The 24,454-nt window shown below is 43.1% G+C and overlaps 1 protein-coding gene across 2 annotated transcripts; it reads left to right on the plus strand.

Annotated features, from left to right (window-relative positions):
• The first annotated feature begins 221 nt into the window (after window positions 1-221).
• IRF2 (interferon regulatory factor 2) lies at window positions 222-24,454 on the plus strand. Of its 2 annotated transcripts, none has more exons than XM_054382906.1 (9): window positions 222-301; window positions 1,224-1,331; window positions 6,667-6,766; window positions 7,367-7,543; window positions 10,285-10,331; window positions 13,541-13,652; window positions 17,141-17,305; window positions 22,313-22,359; window positions 23,332-24,454. In XM_054382906.1, exons 2-9 carry the CDS (start codon window positions 1,245-1,247, stop codon window positions 23,641-23,643), a joined length of 1,047 nt encoding a protein of 348 aa, XP_054238881.1. In that variant the 5' UTR covers window positions 222-301; window positions 1,224-1,244; the 3' UTR covers window positions 23,644-24,454. The 2 variants fall into 2 exon arrangements, with proteins under 2 accessions (XP_054238881.1, XP_054238880.1); XM_054382905.1 differs by having other exon boundaries at window positions 280-305.

Consider the following 24,454-nt stretch of genomic DNA (forward strand, 5'->3'; position numbering starts at 1 on the left):
ATTTTTCTTCCTCTTGTGCTGGGTGTGGACTTGGTACTGCCTAATTGTTAGTCTGTCTGATGCCTGTACTCCCATAGGAAGCCAGAACAAACCCATTTACATTTGTGTCATTGCTGTGCGCTTTCAAATTCGTGGCCCACTCATTTTGTTTCTCTTTTTTTCTTTTTTTTTTCCTTAAGATCAAAGGTGACAAGAATAGCAGAGAAGTTAAGAATGATGCGGAGAACACAGATGTGAAGAACAAAGAGGAGAGGAAGGAGTTGAGCCCAGTGCAGAGGGGGAGAGGAGAAGAAGCCTAAAAGCAAGTACTTGAACATGGAAATAATGGGTTGCAGGCTGCTTAACAGGAGTTTAATGTGGTGCTTTCATCTTCATCTAGCGCCAGTTGGCATTTTCAGAGCAGTGCCTGAGAGAGGTTAATGTTTTTAAAATTATCTGCCTTGAGTTCAAGACTTTGGACTCTTATGTCAATAATTTACAGCTCTAAACAGGGAAGTGTCATCAGGGTCACGTGTGTGTGTGTGAGACAAAGAGAGTTAAAAAAAAGAAATCAGTTTGACTCTGAAATGAATAATGTGGTGGTATAGTTGAGAAGGCTTTAAAGCTCTCACTTCCTAGCTAGTCAATATCGAAATGTAAATTAGCAGGTAAAAATCAGTGACTGAGCTGATCAGAGAAAGCTGGGGCAGGGGGGTCAAACTGCTCAGCCAGAACCAAAGTAGTCTGATAAATTGCTCTCATGTAAAATGTTTTCTTTTCATAATTTTAGTCCAGTTTATGGGACAGAAGCAGCTGTTTTAAAGTGCTGTCATTAGCATTTTAGCTAGTACAGTGATGCCTCTTGAATGCAGATCCTTCTGGTTGCATCTTTATTCTTGGAAAAAGAAGGTCTTGTGCAAATGCAGGTATGTGGGCCAAAAAGAGGAGAGTAACTATTTTCCTTTGTGGCCACCTGTGTCAGCAGACAAGCTTTTGCCAACATAATGTGTCTTCTTGAGGTGAACCTTCTCCTGCTCCAGGTGTACCCAAGAGTCTGCCATAGAAAAGGCTGTATCATCTCAATTGCTCTTAGGTGGGGCTTCTGTAGAGATCCAAAGTCACTATTGTATTTATAATTGTTCAGTGCTTGCAGAGCTTTAGTATGTCTGTACTGTGCTGAGATGGGGGAGCTGCCTGGGAGTTCTGCCTGGAAAATCAGTGATCTTGTCCCTTGTTCCCTGCAGCTTGCTCCCAGGTGGGTGACAATGCCTGTCGAAAGGATGCGGATGCGCCCCTGGCTGGAAGAGCAAATCAACTCTAACAGGATACCAGGGCTGAAATGGCTAAATAAGGTAAGGGGGTGCATGCACATGTGTGGATGTGGGCTGAAGAGGGACTTCATGGTAGTGCCTGAGGTTTGGATAGGTAAATCAGCTCATTCCTGGTTTTCAAAAGGGTGGCATGGTGAGGGAGGGCAAAGCTAAATGCTTCCTGCTGAACCTGTTCCTCCAGACTTGCCTGCCAGATTTGAGGCACACTGCTTTAGCCTGGTGGATTTGTGACTCCTTTGAAAGCATTTTCCAACTCTTTGTTGTTGGAGCAAGCATTTCTGAAGACTCAGCTAGTACTTTGTTTTTTTAAGCTGGGAGCAGGTAGCTCACCAAGTAGCATCAGAGGGAGGTGAACAAAATGCTTTCCTGAGGTGGAAGGCTATATTCTGTGTTAGAGTCTGGGTTGAATCAATGATCTCCAGTTTCAGGCTTGTGTGAATTCTCTGAAACATCTCGACCTGGGAGAAAACGTGCTAAGTTTCCTTGTCAGACCCAAACTTAATATTCCTGGTGCTGAGCTCTCACTGGGAGCTGTAGACACAGGTGTGGGCTCCAAAATGTCCATGCCCAATTTGAAAGGTTCTTGATTGGCTCAATAAAACCAAGGAGTGTTATTTGAGACTTTGAACAGCAATAAACCCTGGAAATTACTCCATGCATTGTGCAGTGTGCAGGAAAGTAATTCACCATGCTGAAAAGCATGAAGCAGTTTTGGCTACAGAGACTTTTATTATCAAAATGGGTAGATATGCAGCAAGTCAGGTGCAGAAACAGAGAAGCTGCCACTATGGTTAAGACAGTAACCCAGTTAATCTGGTGTTCTCCTTAGAGTAGTAGCTGTGATGCACAGATGTTCATTTCTAGAGATGAAGAGTGGCTGTTAGATTACTACTTTTTTTTTTTTCTTTAGCTTTCAAAGCTATAAATGCTCATGAGTATAAAATTATCAGGAGCCTTTTAATTTTCAGCTACAAATTTTGTTTCTCAGGAACTTCCTGCATCAGTGAGTCTCACATGCTGTGGCAGGGTAAATAAATACTGCTTTATCCGTTCCCTAGTTAGCTGCCTTGTGAATTTGAGTAGATCCTTGTTCTTGCATAATGGGGTCACAGCTGAAGAGGAGGAAGAGACCAGTTTTTTACTGTTGTCTTTGTAATTTGAGTCCCATGTTCAGATTCTTCTCCTTGAGTATCTCTCTTTGGTGTCAGCTCTTTTCCTGCTGACAGTCTCTCTCTGTTGTCCTTTGCTGGGCATTCCTGCCCAATCCTGAAATAATTTCCCTGCATTTAGGAGGGCACACTATTTCAGATGTAAGCATAAATACAGTGTTGTCATCTGTAGGTTATGTTCATGTAACCACTTCCGGTACACCTCAGGAATGTGCTTGCCGCCTTTGCTCTGCAGTGTGAAAATGCTGTCACTGTGTCAACAGCTTCCTTCTTCCAAGTTCAGCCCACCAACCCATAAAGGCAGTTGCAAGGCATGTCGTGCTGTTTAATGTTTGCAGCCCTCTGATGGCGTCATTAACAGCAGTTTCTGCCTTGTGCATCTGACAAACTGTGTGCAAGAGCTGGTGGGAGACTTCATGCTTAGTTAGCATATTCTATATTGACCAAGGCTTGTCTCAGAAATATTTTGATCTTCTCCCTCCACCACCCTCAAACAAACAAAGCTGTGGCTCCTACCAGAAAGAGAGTGCCAGACACTGTGGCCTGCCTTAAAGTTTATTAAACTCTGATTTGGCATCGTTCTGTGTTGCCTCTGTTGTCCTCCACAAGCTAATTGTACTTCGGAGCAATTTTGTTTAAAAATGTTTAAACGTTTATTCCAACAGTGAATCACTGAACCAAAAATATTTCTATTTTTACTGTAAAGCCTGACCATAAACAAAGCCATGCATGGATGGAATCAATGATACGGTGTCATGTGTATCACAGCCCTTTCTGTACCCACAGACTCAACTCTGGAGGCTGTAGGATTTGGGGATTTGTGTATTTTAACCAGAGTTTGACAGAGAAAAGGCAGTTCACAGGACAGAAAAGGAGGTGGGTTAAATTAGCAAGAGAATGCCACCCATGTGTGCACAGTTTTTAAGGAAATAAGATTTAAATACTGAAGAAACTATTACCGTTCTGGGTTTGCCATTTGCTTTCTCGGGGAATTTTTCCATTCTGAGAAAAGAATATTAAACCTCTCTTGTTTAAAAATGACAAATCAGGTACAGCTAACTTACCTAATTCCTTCCCCTACTGTCAGTTGATCACATTATACCTCCTGCTTTGTGTTCCCTAGAAGAGACTCCTCTCTATAGGGCTTAAAAAATAAATTCTTGTGCCTTGTGAAAATGGCTGAATGCCATGAGGGAGAAAGGTAATTTCTTTTATCTTCCCAGAGAGACAAAACTGGGAGGTGTGAAGGCAGTGATGTAGTTCATTAGAGGGCAGAGGTGGTGTGAGGAGGGGAGTAATGTGAGGTCAGAGTCCCTCATAGATCTAGAAAAGGAAATCAGAATGGAAACATTCAGAGTAGCTGTAACAGGAGTTGAGAGGCAACCTGCTGCTTTGGTGGGTGCTTGGAGTATTAACCTCCAGACGGATGCTGCTATTTAAAATGTGTCCTGTGACTTTCTAGGTAGAATGTGATCTTGTGCTCATTCACCTGCTTGGAGCATTCTGCAGGGCTGTGGCTGCAAGCATCTGATACTATTTTCCTCTTCCCACCTATTTTTGAGAATGTGTGACACCTTTTCCTTTTTGATATCCCCATTGGAATCAGCAGCAATTCCTGTTGCCTTTTGTGGGTTGTGCTTTTCACTTTAGGTGAGGCTAATTTTTTAATAGAAGCACGAGACTGCCCCACAAGCATCCAGTGATGGAGTGCTGTACCAGACAGCACGTGTTTTTTCAAGCCTAAGAGAAAGCACAGATGAACCTTTTCCTATTAAGGTCGTTATTAGGAGGCATCAAATGAAGCAGGATATAGGTAAATGTTTGGTAATGTGTGAAATAAAAAATGAGTATTTAAATAAAAAGCACCTATGTAAACTAGAGCAGAACACACAATGACATGGTATTACTGCAATCAGCAGTCTTGCAGAATTTCAGATATTAGGTATTTGATGTTTGATGAGAGACTCTGCAGTTTCTATATAGGCATGTGAAACTTTATATCCATTATAATACGTGTGTATTCTATGATATTTTTTATTTATATTAAAATTTTCTGTAAGTCTGTGCTTTGAGACTTGTGGTGTTGGGAAGAACTTCCCGTAATAGACAGAAACACTGTAATGAACACTCAGACTGCTTTTGAGTGTCCTGACCTTCCTTTGAAGCAATGAATACGATTGATGATGGCAGGATGCTGTATTTGGACTCTTGTTTGATCTGCTAGTTCCTATAGAACTGGAATTATCATTTGGAATATAAAGTCAGTGGTATAACCTCTGTAGCATTGTATAGCATTGTTCAAGCCTCTCCCTATCACCAAGCATAAGAGGAGTTTTTAATCTGATCAATTGTTAAAGTTCTTGTTGATAGAAATTGCCTTCTATGGAAGGACATTTTTTTTTCCCCCCCATGGTCATTGTAGTCTATGGGAGAGTAAAGGCAAGGAAGCTTATTCTGAGTCTGATGAATACAGTAGTGCTCAGGATCACAGGGTAGTGGAGTTGAGGCTCTCTTTAGACAGCTTCTACTTTGGGAAAGAGGAGAGCAAATCTGTAGGATGATTATATAGAGGGGGAAAGGTAGGGAGGCAAAAGGCATGTGAGAGAAGTGATGGGAATAGATTAAGAGGAAGAATGAGAGTGTGAGGGCTTGAAAGGAGATGAGGAATGTGTTAAATCTGTTTTTCACCAAATTAAAGAGAAGATGAAGCCAAGCGAGAAGGGAAGAATACAGTTCTGAGCAAGTGAATGCAAATGGGAGAGAGGATTGAAGACAAGAGTTAAAGGACAATACAAAAGAGAGGCTCAAAAAAGAAAAGATCACATGGAAAGGAAGGGAAATAAACCTTGACATTAGTGAAATACTAACCAGCAGACAAGGAAGAGAAGTGATTGTTGGAGGAAGGGGAAAGGGCAGAGGATTCATTTCACCCAACATCAGACATCTACAGTGCAGTCATTGAAATGAGAGCTGCCTGTCTAGAGTTATTTGTAGTCAGGAGAGAGAAATGAGCTCTTTTAGGGTGCAGTTCACTTGGCATAGCTCAGGTGGCCTACTGAAGAAGAGTGCATTTTACCCTGGAAGTGCTTTTCTCTTCACAGGCTGAGAAGTGGATCTAAACCTGTAGTAGTGGATAATAGCACAAGATGTCTGTATGTGAAATCAGATAAGATATATTTCTCCTAATAAGGGAGAAAAAACAAGTATTGTGGAACAAACTCCTTGTGCATGGCTTTGCAGCAATGAATGTAGAGTTCTGAAGCAACCCTGTCCGTTAGCACAAAGGAATTTGTTCTCATGTTGTATGACACAAAAGTACATCTGACCCAGCATCCATCTGGCCCGGTATTCTGTGTGCTAAGTGCTTGTGGAAGGAGTATAGGAAACATGCTGTTCAATCTCTGAAAGTGGTTGGGTTCCTAGAATTGGAGCCACATCCCACTAATATCTTCAGTAGTCACCAGTGTGCTATCTTCCACAAGCTTTTCTGATTCCTTTGGAAATCCATTTATGCTTCACCACGTAAGGCATGCCAGGGTTTAACTACATGTTGTGTGTTTAAAAACTAATTAAAAAGCATTCCCTTGGATTGCTTTAAATGCACTTCTCTTTGGACTAAAATTTCTAAACTAAAATATGTTCAACTATCTTCAATGTTACCCTCTTCACATGGAAGTCTTGTATTTTTTTATCCCCACTGGAGAGATCTCTTCGTTTGAAACAGTCACATGTCTGTTTGCCTAGCATAATGATCTGGGACATCCCTTTCCTTCACTGTGCTAGTATTTTACAGACTGAGTTCTAAATACCTTGAAATGACTCCATTCTTATGGTTGTTTAAGATTCGTGCCTGATTTTTCTAATCATTAAAAGTGTCTGTGCAGCCAAAACTAGCCTGCATTTCAATGTTCAGAAATGTGCAGCACTGCATGTTTTCCCCATGTGTCAGCTTGGAAAACTGCCAGGCTCATTGTCTCTGAAGGGGCTTCTGAGTATTTCTTATACTCAGGGCTATATTCTGCTCTGTGATGCCAGTGGATATTTTGTTGTTGAGTTCAGTGGCAGCAGCGCTGGGTTAGCAAATCACTTGTAGATGCTGGATGTGCTTTTAAATAAGTGTCTTAAAGTCATCAGGAGATTCTTCAAGTCTATCAGTATTGGCATTTCCTGTTTGTTTTCCATTCCAGGAGAAGAAGATTTTTCAGATTCCCTGGATGCATGCTGCAAGACATGGGTGGGATGTTGAAAAAGATGCTCCCTTATTTAGAAACTGGGCAATTCACACAGGTATCGGAACTGTCTTCCTAAAGGACAAATTTTCACGTTGTTTTTCCTTTTAAAATTCTTGTCTGCTTTCACTAACACAAAGGGGATCTAAGTTTGTAGCTTTGTGAGAAGCTGATTTTTTTTTTCAAGGCCTGAGATACTCTCCAGCTTTACTGTAGCACCATAACTCATTTGCATTGAGGAACACAGTACAACTTAATTGATTTAAATGTTAACAAGATTGGGTTCGGAATTGTCGGGAGTAGAGCACACTCAGCACTTTGTAGAGCTGGGCCCTTAGGCTTTTTTTGCCTTTCTGTGGATTTCAGCCAGACATAATAAAGGTAAATGCTGTGCAAGCTTTCCCACATTGTTGTGGGCTCACATCTGATCTGCAGTGCCCTGGGTCTTTCTTAAGCAGAAACTGTTCATCATGTGTTCTAGAAATGTGCATGGGAATGAGATCACAACACTGTCTTGCAAGCTCAGCTATTGTTTGAATGCTTGTCATGGGAACTGAAGGCTGATACCTTGCAGTTAGCCTACACTGTTATTAATTCACCTTAGGTTTTCAGTTACACATCTTCTGTGCCTGACTTTTTTTTTTTTTTTCTTGCTTAGGAAAATACCAGTCAGGAGTAGATAAACCTGATCCAAAGACATGGAAGGCAAACTTCCGTTGTGCTATGAACTCCCTGCCTGACATAGAAGAAGTGAAGGACAAAAGTATAAAGAAAGGAAACAATGCCTTCAGGGTGTACCGGATGCTGCCGTTATCTGAAAGACCTTCCAAAAAAGGTAAAAGGGAAACCTCGTGGAAAACAGTGCTGAGGGCATTGTTTTTATTTTGGGGCCCACAAAATGTGCCAGTTCTACTTCTGCTGTGCAGCTCAGTATTTTACTGAGATGTTCCCTGGAGCTTAGAAACAGCTATATGAAAAATGGACTACATTCAGTTAAGAGAGCAAGCTGTTTGGAGAGAGGATCAGTGAGGTGTAATACTCCCAGGCTGGTGGCAGGTTAAATTGTGTTAGTTCTGTAAAAGAGTTACCGTCAGATGTTAGTCCCAGATCACCTTCAGTCAAAGAGACTTATCAGAAGGATAATAAACCAGTACATTTAAGTCTGTAGGACTCAATCAAAATGAGTCAATGGCACACATGTTGGTAGCTTCTTTTAAGCACGGGTAGAAATAAACTGGTGCTCTGCTGAGCTGAGTGGGAGCAGTACACTTTCTACTTAGAACACTGAACTGTGAAACTACTTTTTTTTAGTAGCTACACTAGGTCTTGAAAAAACAGCCCCCACAGCGTGATAATGGTGAAATGGGAAACTGTGTTTGAATCCCCAGATTTAGGGGTTGTCTCCCACTTGTCAGGAGAAGACTTAACCACCAGGTCAATCTCATGAGTATTTGGTTTTTTACAGAGTAGAAATACTTGCTTTGTTATGGCTCATTGGCTTCCTTATGGCTTCATTACTGGTTTATGGAGTAGAACGATGACTTCCTTAGTCCTCTAGTATCCTCTGGTGTCTAGAATTTTTGGACATAAAGATAACCTGCAAATGAAATGCACAGTGTTCCTCTAAAATCCAGTCAGTTCACCTGTAGCTTAGTTTGCTGTTCTCTTAAATTTAGAAGTGAAAGGCACAACTTCAGTTTAAGGCTGTTGTAAGATCCCCATGTCTGCCTGTCTCAGAGTGCAGGACTCTTACTGGAACTGTTTGACCACATTGATGTTCAGTGCCTCAATAAGGACTTGCACTGAAATCATTCCAAAAGTTAAAATAATTAAAAGGTTTGATTTATTAAAGCAATGGATACAACAGATTCAGGATCGCTGGTGATAAATGCACTGTGAGTGGTTGAGCTCAAGTTAATGAATCTAAGGTAACATCCAACGAAGTCAGGGACACAAATCTCTGCAATAGCTTCAATATATTATAGTAATGTAGCAAAAGTTAAGCTGTGAATTGAAGGTGCAATTCTTTCCAAGAAAGGTGTCCCTGCCTTGGGTGCAGGAACAGGAGGAACAGCCTGCTGACTGTTCTTGTCTCTGCTAAATCTGCAGTCTTTTCCCACCAGCTGTCACTGATGCTGCTGGTACTGCTGTTCCAAGAGATGATCCTGTCATGTCTGCACTCAGGCACTCTAGCCTTCAAAATCTGTTTTGAAGTTGGGTGTTTATGGTGTTTTAGCCTTGCTTCATCAGTTTTAGCCAAAATGGGGCTGTCTTACTTTCATGAGACTCCCCTCTTCCAGCTGCCTGGCAGGCCAGCTTCCCACATCATCATTTAGCATAAACACTCTTGGTTGTAAATTACCTTGGTCCTGAAGCTCACTAAATTAACTTCCTTTCCTGTCTTGTGGTGAGCTACAGAGTTGCCCCACAAAGGTCAATGTGCAAATTATGAAATGTCCAGCATTTTTGAGGCAGAATCATACCATGAAAGGGAGATCCATCTGCCAAAGGTACAGCATTTGCTTCAAAGCTGTTTTGTCTCTTGTCAGTGATGTATTTTGTGTGTTCAGACATACTTGTCTGAACCATAACCTGTCACATTGTGGTAGATTCCTCTCATAACTCTAAGAACTAGAAAAGTTAATCATGAAAGCTGAGATTCTGGAGATGGAGGTCGTAGCAAGAGAGGATTCTGCAGCAAATCCAGCCACTATAAAACTGACATATTTTGGGCCTTTTATATATTCTGACACGCCCTTTCTATGTGGCATGTGGCTAAAGTTTTGTGTGAGTGAGAGCAAAAGACTTTGGCTGCAAATATTTCTAATTCTCAGTGCTGTGTTGTAGTAGAGATGGGAGAAAGTCCTGGGACACATCTGTGCAAACAGTGGGTTAGAGCTGAGCTTGCACCAGTGAGTCTGAGCTTCCACATCAAGGTCTTGTCAGGTCAAAGAAGAGGTAGCCACAGTGGGGTCCACCAAGGCACGTGACATTGTGAGGGTTATATACTGTGTGGTCTTTTTTGTATTCTCAAGTTCAGCGTGATGGCATAAACCACTAATGCATGAATTACAATATATGTTTAGCCTCTCTCAAACTGCAAATATTTACCAAAATATTTGTTGAAGTTTATGGTGATCTCTTTTCATGTTAAATCAATGAGTAGTCTCCCTTTTCCTACAGCTACAATGAGATAAATACTTTGATTTTTTTTTTCCCCTAGAAGAGTATTTTTCTTCCTCTTCTTTATTTTTTAGCAGGCCTTAGTTGGATTAATTTGTCACTTCCATCTTTTTCACCTTGATTTTTTTTTTTTTTTACTGCAGTTGCTTTCCTTGGTCCCATTGTGGTTCTTCTTCTAGCCCTTTAAAAACAAAACACAAAACCAGAGTGTTTGAAGTGAATTTTTGACTGCTCAGGCCTTAATAGGGGTTTAAAAATAAGCAACATGTGCTCTCCCTTTCCTAGGAGGTGCTGCCATTTTGAGGCACTTTTTGGGGCTATTTGTTGGTGCATATAGAAAGTGTGAACTGATAGCATACAGGATTTTAAGAAATCTTCCTTCTGTTGTTGCAGGAAAAAAAACAAAGTCTGAGAAAGATGACAAATTCAAACAAATTAAGGTAAGAGGTAGCTGTTTAATAGTGGGAGAGCTTGTAAAAGCAATCTGTTGCATGTTTTTTAAATAGCCTCAGTAGAATATTGTGGTGGATATTTGCAGACCTCCCATGGCTGTGGTTTGGTTAAGTAGCTACAGTTACATGGGATGTTTGGAGGGGGGTTTATAAACGTGAAGGCTGTTAGAGCCATGACTGACGTCATCAGTTGACACAGCCCTTGTGTTACAATGCCTGGAGCTTGGAAAGCTGGCAGCCTTGGCAATGCATTTGCCATTTGTTTGTCTGTGTAAGTAGAAATACAGTAATTATGGAAGGAATGTTTCTGAACAATAGAGCTACCTTTTGGAACAGTTAATTGTGTGCATAAGGCATTGGAAGTTCACTTCTGTTTGGGCAAGGGGTCTGTTCTGTCAGCTACACCTTCTGCTTACGTTTGTCAGTTAGAAGGCCTTGCTTGTGAAGCTCCTCAGTCACTGCCTGAGATTCTTGCTCAGTCTGATGTTAGCTTTTCCTACTAAGCATGGTGTTCCCTAGCTTTCACACCTCTGAAAGATTTCAGGCTCTCATGATTGCACATAGCAGCCATGTCTGCAGCAGAAGGGCAGCCTGGCCCCCTGCTGCCTGCTTCTGAAGGGCTGTGCCACTCGTGCCTAGGCACAAATTCTGCACCTGCTGGCCAGGTAAACGTGGAAGTCTGGGAAAACTCCTCCACTAAAATGTAGCTTGGAAGACAGGTGCTGTCCCAGTGGTTGTGACTTGTGGAGTTACATGTCAGAATACTATGATTTTTAAATTGTCTTAAAAGAATCACTTTTTAGCCATTCTGCCTGGATCACACAGGCATATGTGCTTATTGTAAACTTTGGTTGGAGCAGAGCTACTTACAGTGCCTGTCAAACGCTCCACTGCTTTGCCATTCCTCTCCTTCATAATCTTTTAGTCAAAGTATTAAATGCCTGAAGAGCTGGGGTGGTTCCTGAACAATCTTGTCCTCTCCATTAAGGTTAATTTCACAGACTGTCATTGCTGAGGGAGCCCCAGTGATGCCTGGCAGAGTAGTACATGTGGCATTAACACCTGGGATTAGGTGCTGGTGAGGCTGTGCTTGGAGCTTGTGAGGTGGCTTGCCTCCAGCTTCAGTGCCCAGAACTGCAGAGGTGACACAGGATCAGTGAACTGAGCTGGCTGTGCCTCTACCAGCGATACCCACAAGGAGCCACCAAGTATGGTATGGCCATTTAGCCCCTTGTAGGCTTTGAGCTGGGTCCAGACACTATTCCTGTCTGTTTCCCCTTAGTCTGACAAATGTGTACATGGGCTGGCCTCCAGATATGGCTGGATTTTAAAATAGATGCTCCTTCCATGCTTGGCTACCGTTAGACTGACTATTGAATTGAAGGCTATAGTAGAGGAGAAGGGTGGTGGATGAATTAGTGCAAATGCATGCTGCTGAGCCCTGAAAGCTGCTTAGCATTGCTTTGCTTGGTGATATGAATTCCTGAGATCTGAGTTGCATGTTCTGCATTGAACACCTTGCAGTTACTCTGAAAGCCTGTCTTCAGTGGAGGTGAGTGGCAGGCTGCTCCATGATCTGCCTGGGAACTGCAACAGGGTGATGTTAGCAGAGGGAGAAGCTGAGGAGATGAGATCTGCAATGAGACCTCAGCATAGCAAGAGTCTTGCACTGAGCTCTCTGCCACCGCCAGACCCTGTGGGCACCCAGAGCAACCACTGGTTGGAGGAAGAGCCCTGACAGACCTTGCTGAGCTTCAGCAATGTGCTCTGGGCACTCACTGCTTGGCCCTGTGGTTGTGAGAGACCTGGGCCTTACCAAATCCCTGTTCCCATTCCCATAGGCTGCTTTTTTTTTTTTTTTTCTGATGGGGCATTGCACACCACCAGAGGCTCAGATCTCCAGTGTGCATTGTGGATCCTCAATGGATCAGTAGTGGCTGATTTTATCTTTTCTGATTCTCCATGTCTTTGACCTCTGTGTCAGTGCAAAGACCTAATTGCCATTAACACTACCTTTGCACCCTTCTGAGGGGCGTTGGGACAGGGTGCATGTTTGCCTTTCTTAATGTCTGGGAAGGTGCAGATTTGTGTCAAAATGACAGCTCTTTTTGAGTAGATCACAATCACAGCATGTGGCATCCAGCAAAGACCTCTGTCATGCTGTCCCCAGTTTTCTGCCCCCATGATAACAGTTCACATGGTTAGCACTGTGAAGGGCTGACACCACAAGTCTTGAGGCTCACTTTTGCCCTGCCCTTGCCAAAAAGCTTTAGAGCAGCAAAAATGAGCATGGTGTGGCATCAGATGCAGTTCTGCACTTCTCTGTTGATATCTTCTGGTAGTGAGGTGAGAACATCCCATGCAATGAGCTACTACATCCCTTGCAGGGCTGGCATGGCCAGTCCAGAGTAAAATGAGAAACTTTAGACTTTGTAACTGATAATCTTGTAAGGGAGCCAGTACTAGGGAAGAGGTAGGATTAGGTGTAGGTAATCCTTTAAATGTGTTTATAGCTTTTAAAAAGAAATCTTGAGTTTATGGAATTAAACTTTTTGGTGTCTATTCTGAAGGGGGTTTTTTAGATGCCCACTCAAGTGTACCAGACCTACAGAGGTGCCTCTTGTGGAAAGTTCAGTCTATGTAGAAGAGGTGGTGTTGTCCCAATGCTGTTGCCCTGTGGTAATGTTTATGATGTGATCTAAAAGGCAGTATTTAGTGTAAACACTTTGGTTTACTTTCAGGCTCACTACAGAGCAAAATTAAGGCTAGCATTTAGAAATTGTTGTACAGAAGCTACGGCTTCCTTTCAGAGTGCTGAGAGGTATGGCATGCTTGAAAGGGAATGAGGATGAATGTTAAATAGAGTACTGTTTTACAGCAGTGTTTCTTCCTTGTTACTTCCAAATGTCAATCTCTTGTAGTAAATAGCACGCTAATTTCTTGCTCTCTGAAGGCTCACTCTAAATCTGAAAATTAAAAATAGTTTTCATTCCAAAGCAGAAGATTTGGAAATGGAGTAGACTCTGGCTTCTTCTCTGAGAACCAAAATATTCCTTCTAATACCGTGCCTAGCAGACAGCAGGGAGTATGTGGCAGGCAGGAGCAATATGGTTTATTACGGTCTCAGAACAAAGAGATGAACTGAGTCCAGTCCTAAATAAATCAAACCTGACCCAAATGTACTGTTTTCATTCTAGCAAGAGCCAGTTGAATCATCTTTTGGGATTAATGGGCTAAATGATGTCACTTCTGACTATATCCTGTCCTCCAGTATAAAAAATGAAGTTGACAGTACAGTGAACTTTGTAGGTAAGTACTCCTATGCTTTTCTTATATGCAAAGCATACAGGTGACTTTAAAAAACCCTTTTGACTGCCAGACTCAGCTCTTCATCAGCATTTTGCTGCCATAGTTGCAGTTAGGTCGACTCATTTTTCACTAGCCCAAGGAAGGGAAGCTCCTGGTTGCAGGCCAGCCCCACCACCTTGCAGAGTAAGAAAGCAGCATTGTGTCAATGTGGTAGTTCTCCTGAGAGCAAAGCACATACTGACACGCTCTGATGGCTTTTCCTGACACAAGCCTACTCCACAGGGTAGTCCTCAACTCTGAGGAGACTGTAGCTTGTGTCATGTGGGAGTTAAACTGCAGTTGGGTGGTGGTTTCCTATTACTCAAAGCAGAGGTTTGTCTAGGATACCGTTTTATTTGGGAGTTTAAACTTGCAGATGAAATGGAGGAACTTCTTTATTTTACCGGAACCTTAGTAGCAGAGTTAGTTCTTAATGTCACTGAGCTAACAAGGATCAGCAGACACTGCATTTAGAAACTGGTACGTTAGGAATTGGCTGTCATCTCAGCATGGGAATAATTGGTTCTCAGTAGAATAATTGGGCTGGTTTTTGACAGCTGGTTTTTGGCTGAGGTTGTCAGTGCAGTGAGGGCTCCTAGAAATGTGACCTGTATACCATTTTGTCTAGAATTCCACTTTTATATTTGATGAAAAAGTGTTTGAAGGATATATTAGTCTTCTGCTTGGAGAGATGGCAGAAATTATGTGCAGTGACTGTTTTTGATACCCGTTTCTTAGGTCACAGGGCTTTGCATAAGCATTCCCCTCAAGTACTTCTGTGGCTGAGGAGTTTGTGAGTAGTTTTCCTCTCTTTATGGCAGTTCATCTTAATCATCTGTCACTTTGTAAGAGTGTTAGAACGTCAGCATTGTTCCTGCAATAGAGGGTTTTATAACTTGAAGGAATAGCACAGTAATACTGCTAATGCTTCCAACTTACTGCTGAACATAAACAAATCTGAAGCACCCCAAGGCTAGTATGCAGTCCTGGGGAAGCAGCTTCATACACTTCTGCTTTATTTTACGGCCTTCAAGTCAGTCAGAGGTCAGTTAACAGCAGTCTTTGGAACATACCTGGTGTTGGCCAAAACCTACTAGTGTCAGCAAGAGTAATTTTCCTCCATACATCTCAGTTTTCTACAGTACAATGTATCCTGAATTCCTGTTTGATTTTATGGTGAGATAAAAGCATGTTGCTCCCTAGATCTCAGTAATTTAGAGGATAGGACCTGTAGTGGCAACATCAACATCTATGAGTAGTTAAAGGTCTGTCATGGAAACCAAGCAAGAGGTTCAGAGGAACAGAACTGAATTTGTGTCTTAAGCACTTCCTTTTTTTTTTTTTTTCATGGACTCAGAGAATTTATTTTCAGGGGTAGGACACCAGGGCTTGGATGGATTACTGTCACCCAGCATTATTTAAGTAATGGCTTGTGAAGTGTGCTGCTTATCCAAACTGGAGAGAGGTCCTTATTTAGGACTGCAAGCAGGATTTTAATTTAAAGAGGGAAAAGGTTAAAATAGATCTGTTCTGCAGAAAAGAAGGAAGTCATCTGGAGGGAAGGAAGGACAGACGGCACCTACAGCATGTCTGCCGTATGTGCAGCTCATGGGAAAGTTGTGGCATGTTGCCCAAGCCAGCAGTAATTTGTGCTGTGCAAGTTATCTCTCAGGGTGGGTAAAAATTTGCCCAGTACTGAGGAGACAGATAAAACCATGCATATGGCCTGCTCGTAGCCTGACAGAGTTGCACAATATTGATTTCTCCCGGGTAAAAACTCTGTATGTGTGCTCTTCTCCCCACACCCCACTCAGTAAAAAGCTGGTTGTTTCAGAATGAGGAAAGGTGGAATACAGTGGACATTAAATGCCTGAAACAAAATTGTACTAATTGTAGTGATTCAGCTTTTAAAAAGAGGACTATCCAGCATGTGTGTAATTTCCTTTATGCTGGAATTGTTTGATAAAATACACATCTAGGTTTGGGGGATTTTCCAGTAGTTACCTGACACTTCCCAAAGCAAAATGACAGGCAGCTTTTCTCTGGGAGAAAAAAAATGTCATTTTTTCAAAAAGTTATGTTCTAGCCTTGTCTAGAGATAGAAGGCAGGGGTGGATTCTTTGTATATACATGTGCATTCATATTTATCTTAGTTCATTCAGGAACAGATGCTATATTTTGCCTTGTCTGAAATTAGTAATTAGATTACTTAGGTCAGTTAACAGAAGAGTTTCAAGATCTCCTGCTTTTCATTGTCTCTTCATGGGGCTATAGAAAAACACACTGTCTGAATTTCTAACAACACAGCACCATGTTAGTATAGAATTTGTCTCTATGAGATTGTTCCTTTTGAAGCTCTATGTTCCAGTGAATACCTATAGTCCTTCCCCTAACTCCTGGGACAATGGTGGATTCAGGTTAGCCATCCACTGAGATGTGTGCTCTTCTGAGGCAGTTGTCACATGTGTCTACTGCTGGGTTTGACTGGGGAGTTGTATGAGACAGAGGGAGTTGTCTCAGACACCTCCAGAGAAGTGAGATTCTGGCTTTCACCAAACTTTTGCTTTGCTCAATAACTTCTCTTACTACCTTGGTTTACTCCCTTGTTTCAAAAGGGTGTTGTGTAGCACAATTAATGCCTGCAAAGCCTTTTCAGAACGTTTGTAAAGGATCCATGGTGCCTTCACTTTGTAGAAATAAATAATGTTCCTTTGGTATTAAACAGCATGTGGCTGGGGGGAATAGAAAAAACTCTCTGTTAATAATTAACCAGAATGTAGCTTTCTGTCACAGACCGTGGGGATTACAGACTACGGGTACAACCATGTTTTTCTGTATACTATTAGTGGCATTGCAAGGATCAGTAAGAACAAGCATCTGATTAGAGGAGAAATTTTTCATAGATTGACATCATGTGTAACATCATAGAGTCCCACCATGTTTTACATGACCATGTGGCCAGCTTTTTGCATGCCAGGTCTGATCTTCCGGTGCATAATTTACATGAGAGCATCCAGAGGCAAGGGGATATTGGCAGCTTGCTGGGTGAGGATGCTTTCAGATTAGGAAAGAATTCTGTGGTCCATATGTCCTGGTAAGACCATGTTTCTGGGTGGAGGAGAAGTGTGGCTGTGGTCTTTCCTGGGAAAGCCTCTGGACAGCTGGTATGTCAAGGAGGGTTCAAGGATTTTATGCACGAGAAGCCAGGGGAGATTTAGGTGTTTTCAGTTGCCGCAAGTGGGGAAAGATGTTTCTGAAGGTGATGGAAACTAAATAAATCACAGATTTCCTTTATGAGTTCTGTTGAAAGCAGGTGCTGGGCATGGAAGGAAGTGCTAGTGCAGTATTAAGAGCTCACTTAGTTATCAAGCAGGCTCCATAGACAGGCTCTTAGAGATCCAGCAGGGTCAAGGTGTTACAAGTAATTAATTTGTATTTCTAACCCCAAGTTGTAGGACAATCTCACCTTGATGGCTGCAGCGAGGAGCAAGTGATAGTTGCCAATCCTCCTGATATTTGCCAAGTAGTAGAGGTGACAACAGAAAGCGATGAAAAGCCCCTCAGCCTGAGCCAGCTGTACCCGCTCCAGATCTCCCCTGTCTCATCCTATGCAGGTAAGCATCCTGGCCTTTCTTTACACTCTGTTTTTGGAAATATTTAGAAGTCACTAGGGCAGAGGGGTAGTTGGCAGAGATCCAGAAATGCCTACTCAGTTGGTTTGTGCATTGTTAATGAAACTCAAAACCCCACAGTCCTCTACTCATTTCACCTTGGGAAACAACTCGGCAGATCTGAGATTGGAAACATAAGCTGCAGATTTTAGCCTATAACTAATGGAAAAAGATGCAATGCAGAGAGGTCCTTTCATCTTTTATTAGGGGGACATTTCTGCAAATACTGTATACCCCTTGCCTCTGACTTACAAAGATTGAAGGTCTTTTCTGGTGAATTTCCTCAGCACTTACCTAGGACAGGGGGCACAGAGTACTGAAGGCTGCACTAATGATACATATAATGCCAACATGGAGCTGCAGGCCCTGGGGGAGCACATCTGTCTTGTTACAGTCTGCACACTGCAACAGCCACGTAGCAACAGATAACAAGGGGTTCTGCAAGCAGCAGAGCTGTGGACTTCTGGCTTCCAACATGTGCCTTCCATCTGGATTCTCTGATAGCCAGAAGGGGGTGAGATAACAAGCTTTTCTCCAAGTCAGGGTGCTCATGGTTTCTCTGTGTTGGCTTGCTCTTTATTTTCGTAAAACTAGTAGGAAGTTAAGTCTTTGGTACTCATTTATCCATTATCAAAGTCTAACAGTGTGTCCAGAAGTTCTTGGTGGAGAAACAGCAAATGCACATGTGGGCACACTATATAGAATCCCTGCAATCACACAGGCCTTATTTCTGTGGGAAGCAGGACAAAGCCACATTTGAAAGTAGAAAAAGTTTCAGATCCAACCTGTCCTTCCTTTTTCAACATGTTGCTAACATGCATGCTTCAGGAGACTGGCTAGAAACACAAATGTTGTCTTTTTAGGCAAGCTTCAGTATTAATTGTTCCCTGTGCAATTTATTCTCTTGCACACGGTTTTGCCTTGGATGCATTAGGCTGAAATTAGTTCCAGACACTTCTTCTACAAAATATGTATTTAGCATTTTTTTGTCTTTGGGTCCAGGTGAACAGTGTGATGTTCTTTTGAATAGCCTCCAACGTTAGTCTTACACATGTTGATAAACAATTATGCTTCCCAGTGTGTTTAGTCTAACGGCCAAAGCATTTAGAAGGGCTTTGCAAAGCCCGAGGCAGAGGAACGAGAGTACTTTGAGTTATTAGCAGCTGGGAGATGGGGCTTTTGAAAAATTTGTCCTCTTTCCAAATGCTTCTTGCAAAACTTCTTCACTCTAGGTGAACACGACCGTGATGCATTCCTTTAATCTCAGCTACATGATCTAAGTTCTAGGAATGCAAACAAAAGTCACTGTCTTGATCTGGAAGTCATGGTGGTTGCTTGGGCTGGAATGATAGTGAGGGGTGGTCCTGATGACAGGAGAACCATGAGCTACCTCCCCTAAACTCAAGGCAACAAGACTGCAGAAGGAAAAAAGCATAACTGAAGAAATTCTGATGTATGTTTGTTTCTTACTATCCTGGTTACCTATAGCTGTCCTAAATTACACCAGGACCTGCTGGCTTCTAACTCAGATGATGATTTCATGCCACTGCCATGCTTTGGAATGCATTGCAAGGCAGCTCTTGACAATCCTGGTTACTCTAGCTAGAGACTGATGAGAAGGGAAGTACTGCAAGAGTCTGTCTTGTGAGAAGTCCTATTTAATGTATCAATGAGCAAAACAGATGTTGGAGTACACACTCGTGAGGGTTACAGGTGACATCAAATAGGAGACACCGGTTGAGGGCAGGACCACTATCGAGAGAGTCTGCAGAAATGGGCCAGCAGAAACATTATGAAATTAAGCAAGGGCAGATGCCAAGTCCTCTGCTTGAGAAGGAAGAGCCCTTTGTAGTGGTAGAGGTGGGGGCTGCTGGGATGGGGAGAAGCTCTGCAGAAAGGCATGTGGGCAGTGCGCTGAATGTAAGACAGCAGAGCACCTTGGCGGGAGAGGCGGGCACCACCTTTCAGGTGTACGGCCAGTAGATCATCCCCCTCCACTAGTTACACTACTTCTGGAGTATTGGGTCCAGGCTTGAGCCCCCCCCAGTCCAAGAAAGATACAAACAGATGGGAGCAAATACAGGGAAGAGCCACCAGGATGATCAAGGGCTGGGATACTCATTCCATCAGGAGATACTGAGAGACTGGGGCTCGTTCAGTCTGGAGATGGTTTTGAGCAGCCTGCTCCTACCTGCAGGGTGGTCAGTGTAGGACCAGACACTTTACAACTGTGCGTGGTGGAAGGATTCAAAAACAGCAGGCATAAGCTGGAACAAGAGAATTTGGTCCAGGTGTATATAAGAAAAGATTACCATCCTTTTCACCTCAAGAACAGTCAGGCAGTAGAGCAGGATGGCAAAGAAGATTGTGCTGCTTCCCTCCTTGGTTTTAAGACCTGACTGGATAAGGCCCCAAGCAACCTGATCCAGTCTTGTAGCTGGTCCTGCTTTGAGCAAAAGGTTGTGCTATGGACCTCTTGAGGTCTGTTCCAGTATGAATCATTGTATGAATCTCTTTTTTTAAAAGACCATGTATTTGCCTTTGAGGCAGGAGTGAGGACAGAGGTCTGTGGTTTGTTAGACCCCTGAAACTTGTAGGACACTCTTATGACTATTTCTAGCTTTGTCTTGCTTCAGGCAAACTTGTACAGGAGAACCACAGGAGCCCTGGCCTGTGCTAATGTGCTACTAGGTAGAGCTGCCTGCTCTGTCAGGTGCAACTACTGAATGCCGTAACAGCTGTGCCAGGAACAGTTAGTTAAGCTCTTCTGAAACAGCAACAAAACAAAGCACCCTAGGTATCAACTGTCCTACAAAAGTCTGGTTTATTTCAAACCCACTTCTAGATCCTTTCTAAGGTTACTCAGGCAAATTATATGAGTGGCCCTTGTGAGTCTTCTCATGTTTCCATTGACGTTTATGAAATCCTTTTTTTTGTTTTTTTTTTTGTTTGGTTGGTTGTCAACCTCCTCTTGTGCTGGACACTGATTCAAATAACCTTCTTGATTGAAATAACTTCTCTAACTTTCCATGCCCAAGTGCTAGCTTCCTTGGCTTTGCTAACTATAGTGCTATCTCTTGCTCAGCATTTTGTTATGTATAAACACCAAGGATGGATTCCTTCTCAGCTGCATCACTCTTTTTTTTTTTTTTTCCTTTTGTTGCCACATGTTTCTTTATGTCAAGGAATATCTGTTTCTTGTCTCCATGTGGATTCCTCCTCTTGCTTTGCACAGTTTAATTTCTGCTTACCCCCTCCTCCCCAGCATGGCTTAACTAGCCAGTTAGTCGTGTTGGCACATCTCTCTACCCGCGTCAGTGAATGAGAATCCATGCAGAGTGCTAACTTCATAGGGCTTTGCAGATAGATTTCATGTTTCTGACTGCACCTCCGCTTACTGCTTGCTGTGGCAAAGGCTGGTGTCTGGGAGGTGCTGGCTTTGGAAGTAGTAGTTTGGAGTAGCAGAGTTATCTGCTTCCTTGTTTCAGAAGGACTGCAGGCACAGTTTAGATCCTGGAGTCTGAAAGAGCAATTCATACCATTGGTTTAACATGCCTCTGCCTAAATGTAGTGCTTAGCCAGACCTCAGGAGGAGGACAAGGTGCTTCCCTTGAAGACAAGCAAGCTTGTGATCCACAAGGCTCAGTCTGTGCACCCTTAGGGCTCGTGTCCAGGGTGGAGCATGAGGCTGCTCTCTGGGAAAGCAGGATCATGGCTGATGGTTGCAGGGGTGAGGGGGATGTCAAGCAGTCTGCATTGGCTAAAATACGTAACACAGAGCGGAGAGTGGAAACTGGCACTTGAGAGCTGCCTTACCTGCTGCTGTAACTCATTCCTTGTGAAATCTTGTGATTTCAGTGTTCCTGTTGGCTTAGGGCATGGACAAGCCCTGTCTGCTCATCCTTGGTGGAGGAGCTGAAGAAAGACATCTTCCAAATGCTGTTGGTAGCCTGATAGATGCCTAGGGTTATCCTACCAGGAGACAGGACACAGTGGTTCAAAACCCCACTAGCTGAAGGAGACCTGCAGTTCAGGCCTCTGCTTTTTTGGATAGGAGTCTTGGTACCAGGCAGCTGTGCTGAAGGCAGCAGCCATTGCTGCAGACTGGTCCCAAAAAGGGGGTTTGTTGTGCTCTCCCTCAGGTATATCTGGGGCCCATGTGCCAGCTGCTTGAGCCTCAGACACTAGGAGACCTGTGTTCAGACAAACGTGGGCTTGAAAGTAGAGTAAAAATTCCAGGATTTGCAACACTTCTGAGAGGGAAGGATGCAGCTGCAGGGGGATGGCCATCCTGCTGGAGCTGTGCTTCTGTATTTGTGTTCTGGTTGAAGGGATGAGGGTGAGGGAGGCCTTGTGTGGTGGGGGGAGGCGATGGGGCTGGAGATAATAGCATTTCTACTTGCTTGAGTGGTGGGTGAAAGGCTGAGAAATAGGCTTGGGGTGCTGAGCATGGTGGGTGAAGTGAAATGTGATGCCAAGTTAACAACAGTAATAAAGGACCAGAAGTGACAACAAGCCCTTGAGGCAGCAGGCTGAGATAACAGTTTCTGAAACAAAACCACACTTACTCCTCTGGGGTGGAGCTGTTGCTGGGTTTTTTTCAGTGAGATAAAAATAAGGACTTGGACAGAACTTTGCCCTTTGCCAAGCCTGGAGCTGCCAAAAGAGGGTGAGGGAGTGTCTGCTACCACAGAGGCTTTTCCCTCTGCCCAGAAATCACAAATCCACTTCTTTCTTCTCTGTTGCTCTCTTTTCCAGGGTATAACCATGTTAACTGTGAATTTACCTGAGTTGTTCAGTGCAGCTGTACTGTCTAGCCCTTGGATTGCTATTGCTGTTTCTCTTGACCCTGTTTGCTTCTGCTTGTTGGAATTGGATCAGGCTGCTTGAGCTGGATTTTGCTGCTGCAGGCAGAATAACCTGAGTTTCATTTTTTGTTTTGTTTGACAGAAAGCGAAACGACTGACAGTGTTCCAAGCGATGAAGAAAATGTAGAGGTAATTGTTTCTGGATTTTGAGCACTGTAGAACAAGTTCTCAAAAACAATGTCCTGAAGTGTTCTGCCCCCTTTTACATTTGTAATTCTGTCTACCTGTGGAATATTCATTTTAATAACAGCTGGGGAATTAAAACAAACCAGGAAGGTTCAAGGGTAAGAGACATTTGGATTATTGTTGCAGAATGGATATCTCTGCAAATTCTTTCCTCATCGTTTGTCCAAACCACAAGGAGGTTAATTAGCATGATAAGATGTTCTGGAGAGCTATCAACAGTGCCAGCTAGTTTGTTAATATGATGCACTGACATTGCTGGGTAGTGAGTATTTTATCTTGGCTGAAAGCGTGCTCGCTTTGTTTTCCATAAATGACACCTGAACTCATACAATTGGAGGAAATGCTTACACGTAGCATAGAAATGCAACTTGAATGTGAGGCAGAAAGCCTTCCCAAGCAGTCAGTTAGGTATTGCTGGGTGACAGGAATCCATGGGGAAAATACCTACCCCACAAATGTTTCTTGAGTTGCCCCTACACACCACCAGCACTGGCCTTTTCTTTTGGGGCTGCCATCAAGTGATCAGACTTACCAATCTCCATGAGTACTTAGAGCCCAGGGGAAGCTCACTGAGGGATCTCTCTGGTAAATGAGAAGACACTTCCATTTGGAGCTCTGAGTGGCTGATTGTGTCCATTTTTGTCTCCAACATACTGGGAATAAGGCCTTTATTTTCCATAAGAAGGATGGGCAGAGCTTCCTGAGTGCTAGAGAGCCACCAGAGTTTAGGACACAACTTCAGAAAGAGAGAAGTGGTTGCCATTAAAAGCCAATGGCTAGAGGCTTAGGCTTTTAGAGATGGGGTAATTCCTGTGCGATTCATGCGTGTTTCTGTCTTCATCTTGGTACTTGTAGCACTTCTCAAAGCTCCTTTGTTCATACTGTCTTCCTTCCTTTTTACCCCCACCTTTCTAGGGACGACTTCATTGGCAGAAGAAAAACATTGAAGGCAAACAGTATCTCAGCAATCTGGGTATGAGGAACACTTCTCATATGCTTCCCAGCATGGCAACTTTTGTAGCCAACAAGCCTGACCTCCAAGTCACCATCAAAGAAGAAAGCTGCCCACTGCCTTACAACAGCTCCTGGCCCCCTTTCCCAGACATCCCTCTGCCACAAGTAGTGTCTACAGCCTCCACTAGCAGCAGCCGGCCAGACCGCGAGACTCGGGCCAGCGTCATCAAGAAAACGTCAGACATCACCCAGTCGAGAGTCAAGAGCTACTAAGCCTTTGATGGTGTGGGGTTTTAGCTTCGTTTTGTTTGGGTTTGTATTTTATGTTTCTCTAGGAGAGGTTCATCCCTTGACGCACACGAGACAAATCTAAGGTAAAGCCTTGGCAATATAAAACATTGCTGTGTCCGCCCCCAGTGCCGCAGTGTTTCTAACTCAGGACTCCAGCCGTCAGTACCTGCACCTGAACCCAGGCGGATCTCCACGGTTGCTGTGCAGGCAAACAACCAGAGAACTTTGGCCCACTTGCAGGTTCCAGTGTTTCATAAGAGGACCAACCGACCACAAGGGAAGTGGTGCTGCTGCGCTTCTTGCTGTCAAGGCTGTGATGGAACTGAAAGCCTCAGAATGGAAGAGAAAATGTGAACTAGCTGGAATATTTTTAAATAAAGAAAAATCTATTGTGAATATTGTACATAGTGCAGTACTAGCAACGTTGCAGTCTGCTTCTGCACCTTATTAAGAAAGCACTTACAAAAGGCCTTTTATTACCTTGCTCTACTTAATGGCACATTGAAGGTCCCTCCTCACCTGTATTCTTTTCCAAGGCTATTCTTGCTGAAGTGTCTTTAAAGAATAGAGGAAAGGAAAGGAAGTTAAAACTTCTATGTGGATTTTGTACGTTTTAAGACTGCTTTTCTCATGTTTGTTTCTAATCAGCTATGCTTGAACGCTGCGTGGTACAATAGAGACAAAAAAAAAGAAACCTATTACAGAGATATTATGCAAATTCCCAGATTTAAAAAAAAAAAAGAAGAAGAAAAATACTCTAATTCTAACCAGAGCAAGCTTTTTTATTTTTTAT

This window comes from Indicator indicator, chromosome 8 (genome assembly GCF_027791375.1).
Source record: "Indicator indicator isolate 239-I01 chromosome 8, UM_Iind_1.1, whole genome shotgun sequence".
Lineage (NCBI taxonomy): Eukaryota > Metazoa > Chordata > Aves > Piciformes > Indicatoridae > Indicator > Indicator indicator.

What these genes read in the sequence shown, in the direction of transcription:
- IRF2 (XM_054382906.1), top strand. Translation starts at nt 1,245, where the DNA reads ATGCCTGTCGAAAGGATGCGGATGCGCCCCTGGCTGGAAGAGCAAATC. An exon ending in TGAAAGACCTTCCAAAAAAG is followed by an intron (nt 7,544 to 10,284) that starts GTAAAAGGGAAA and finishes CTGTTGTTGCAG; the next exon opens with GAAAAAAAACAAAGTCTGAG. An exon ending in ACAAATTCAAACAAATTAAG is followed by an intron (nt 10,332 to 13,540) that starts GTAAGAGGTAGC and finishes TTTTCATTCTAG; the next exon opens with CAAGAGCCAGTTGAATCATC.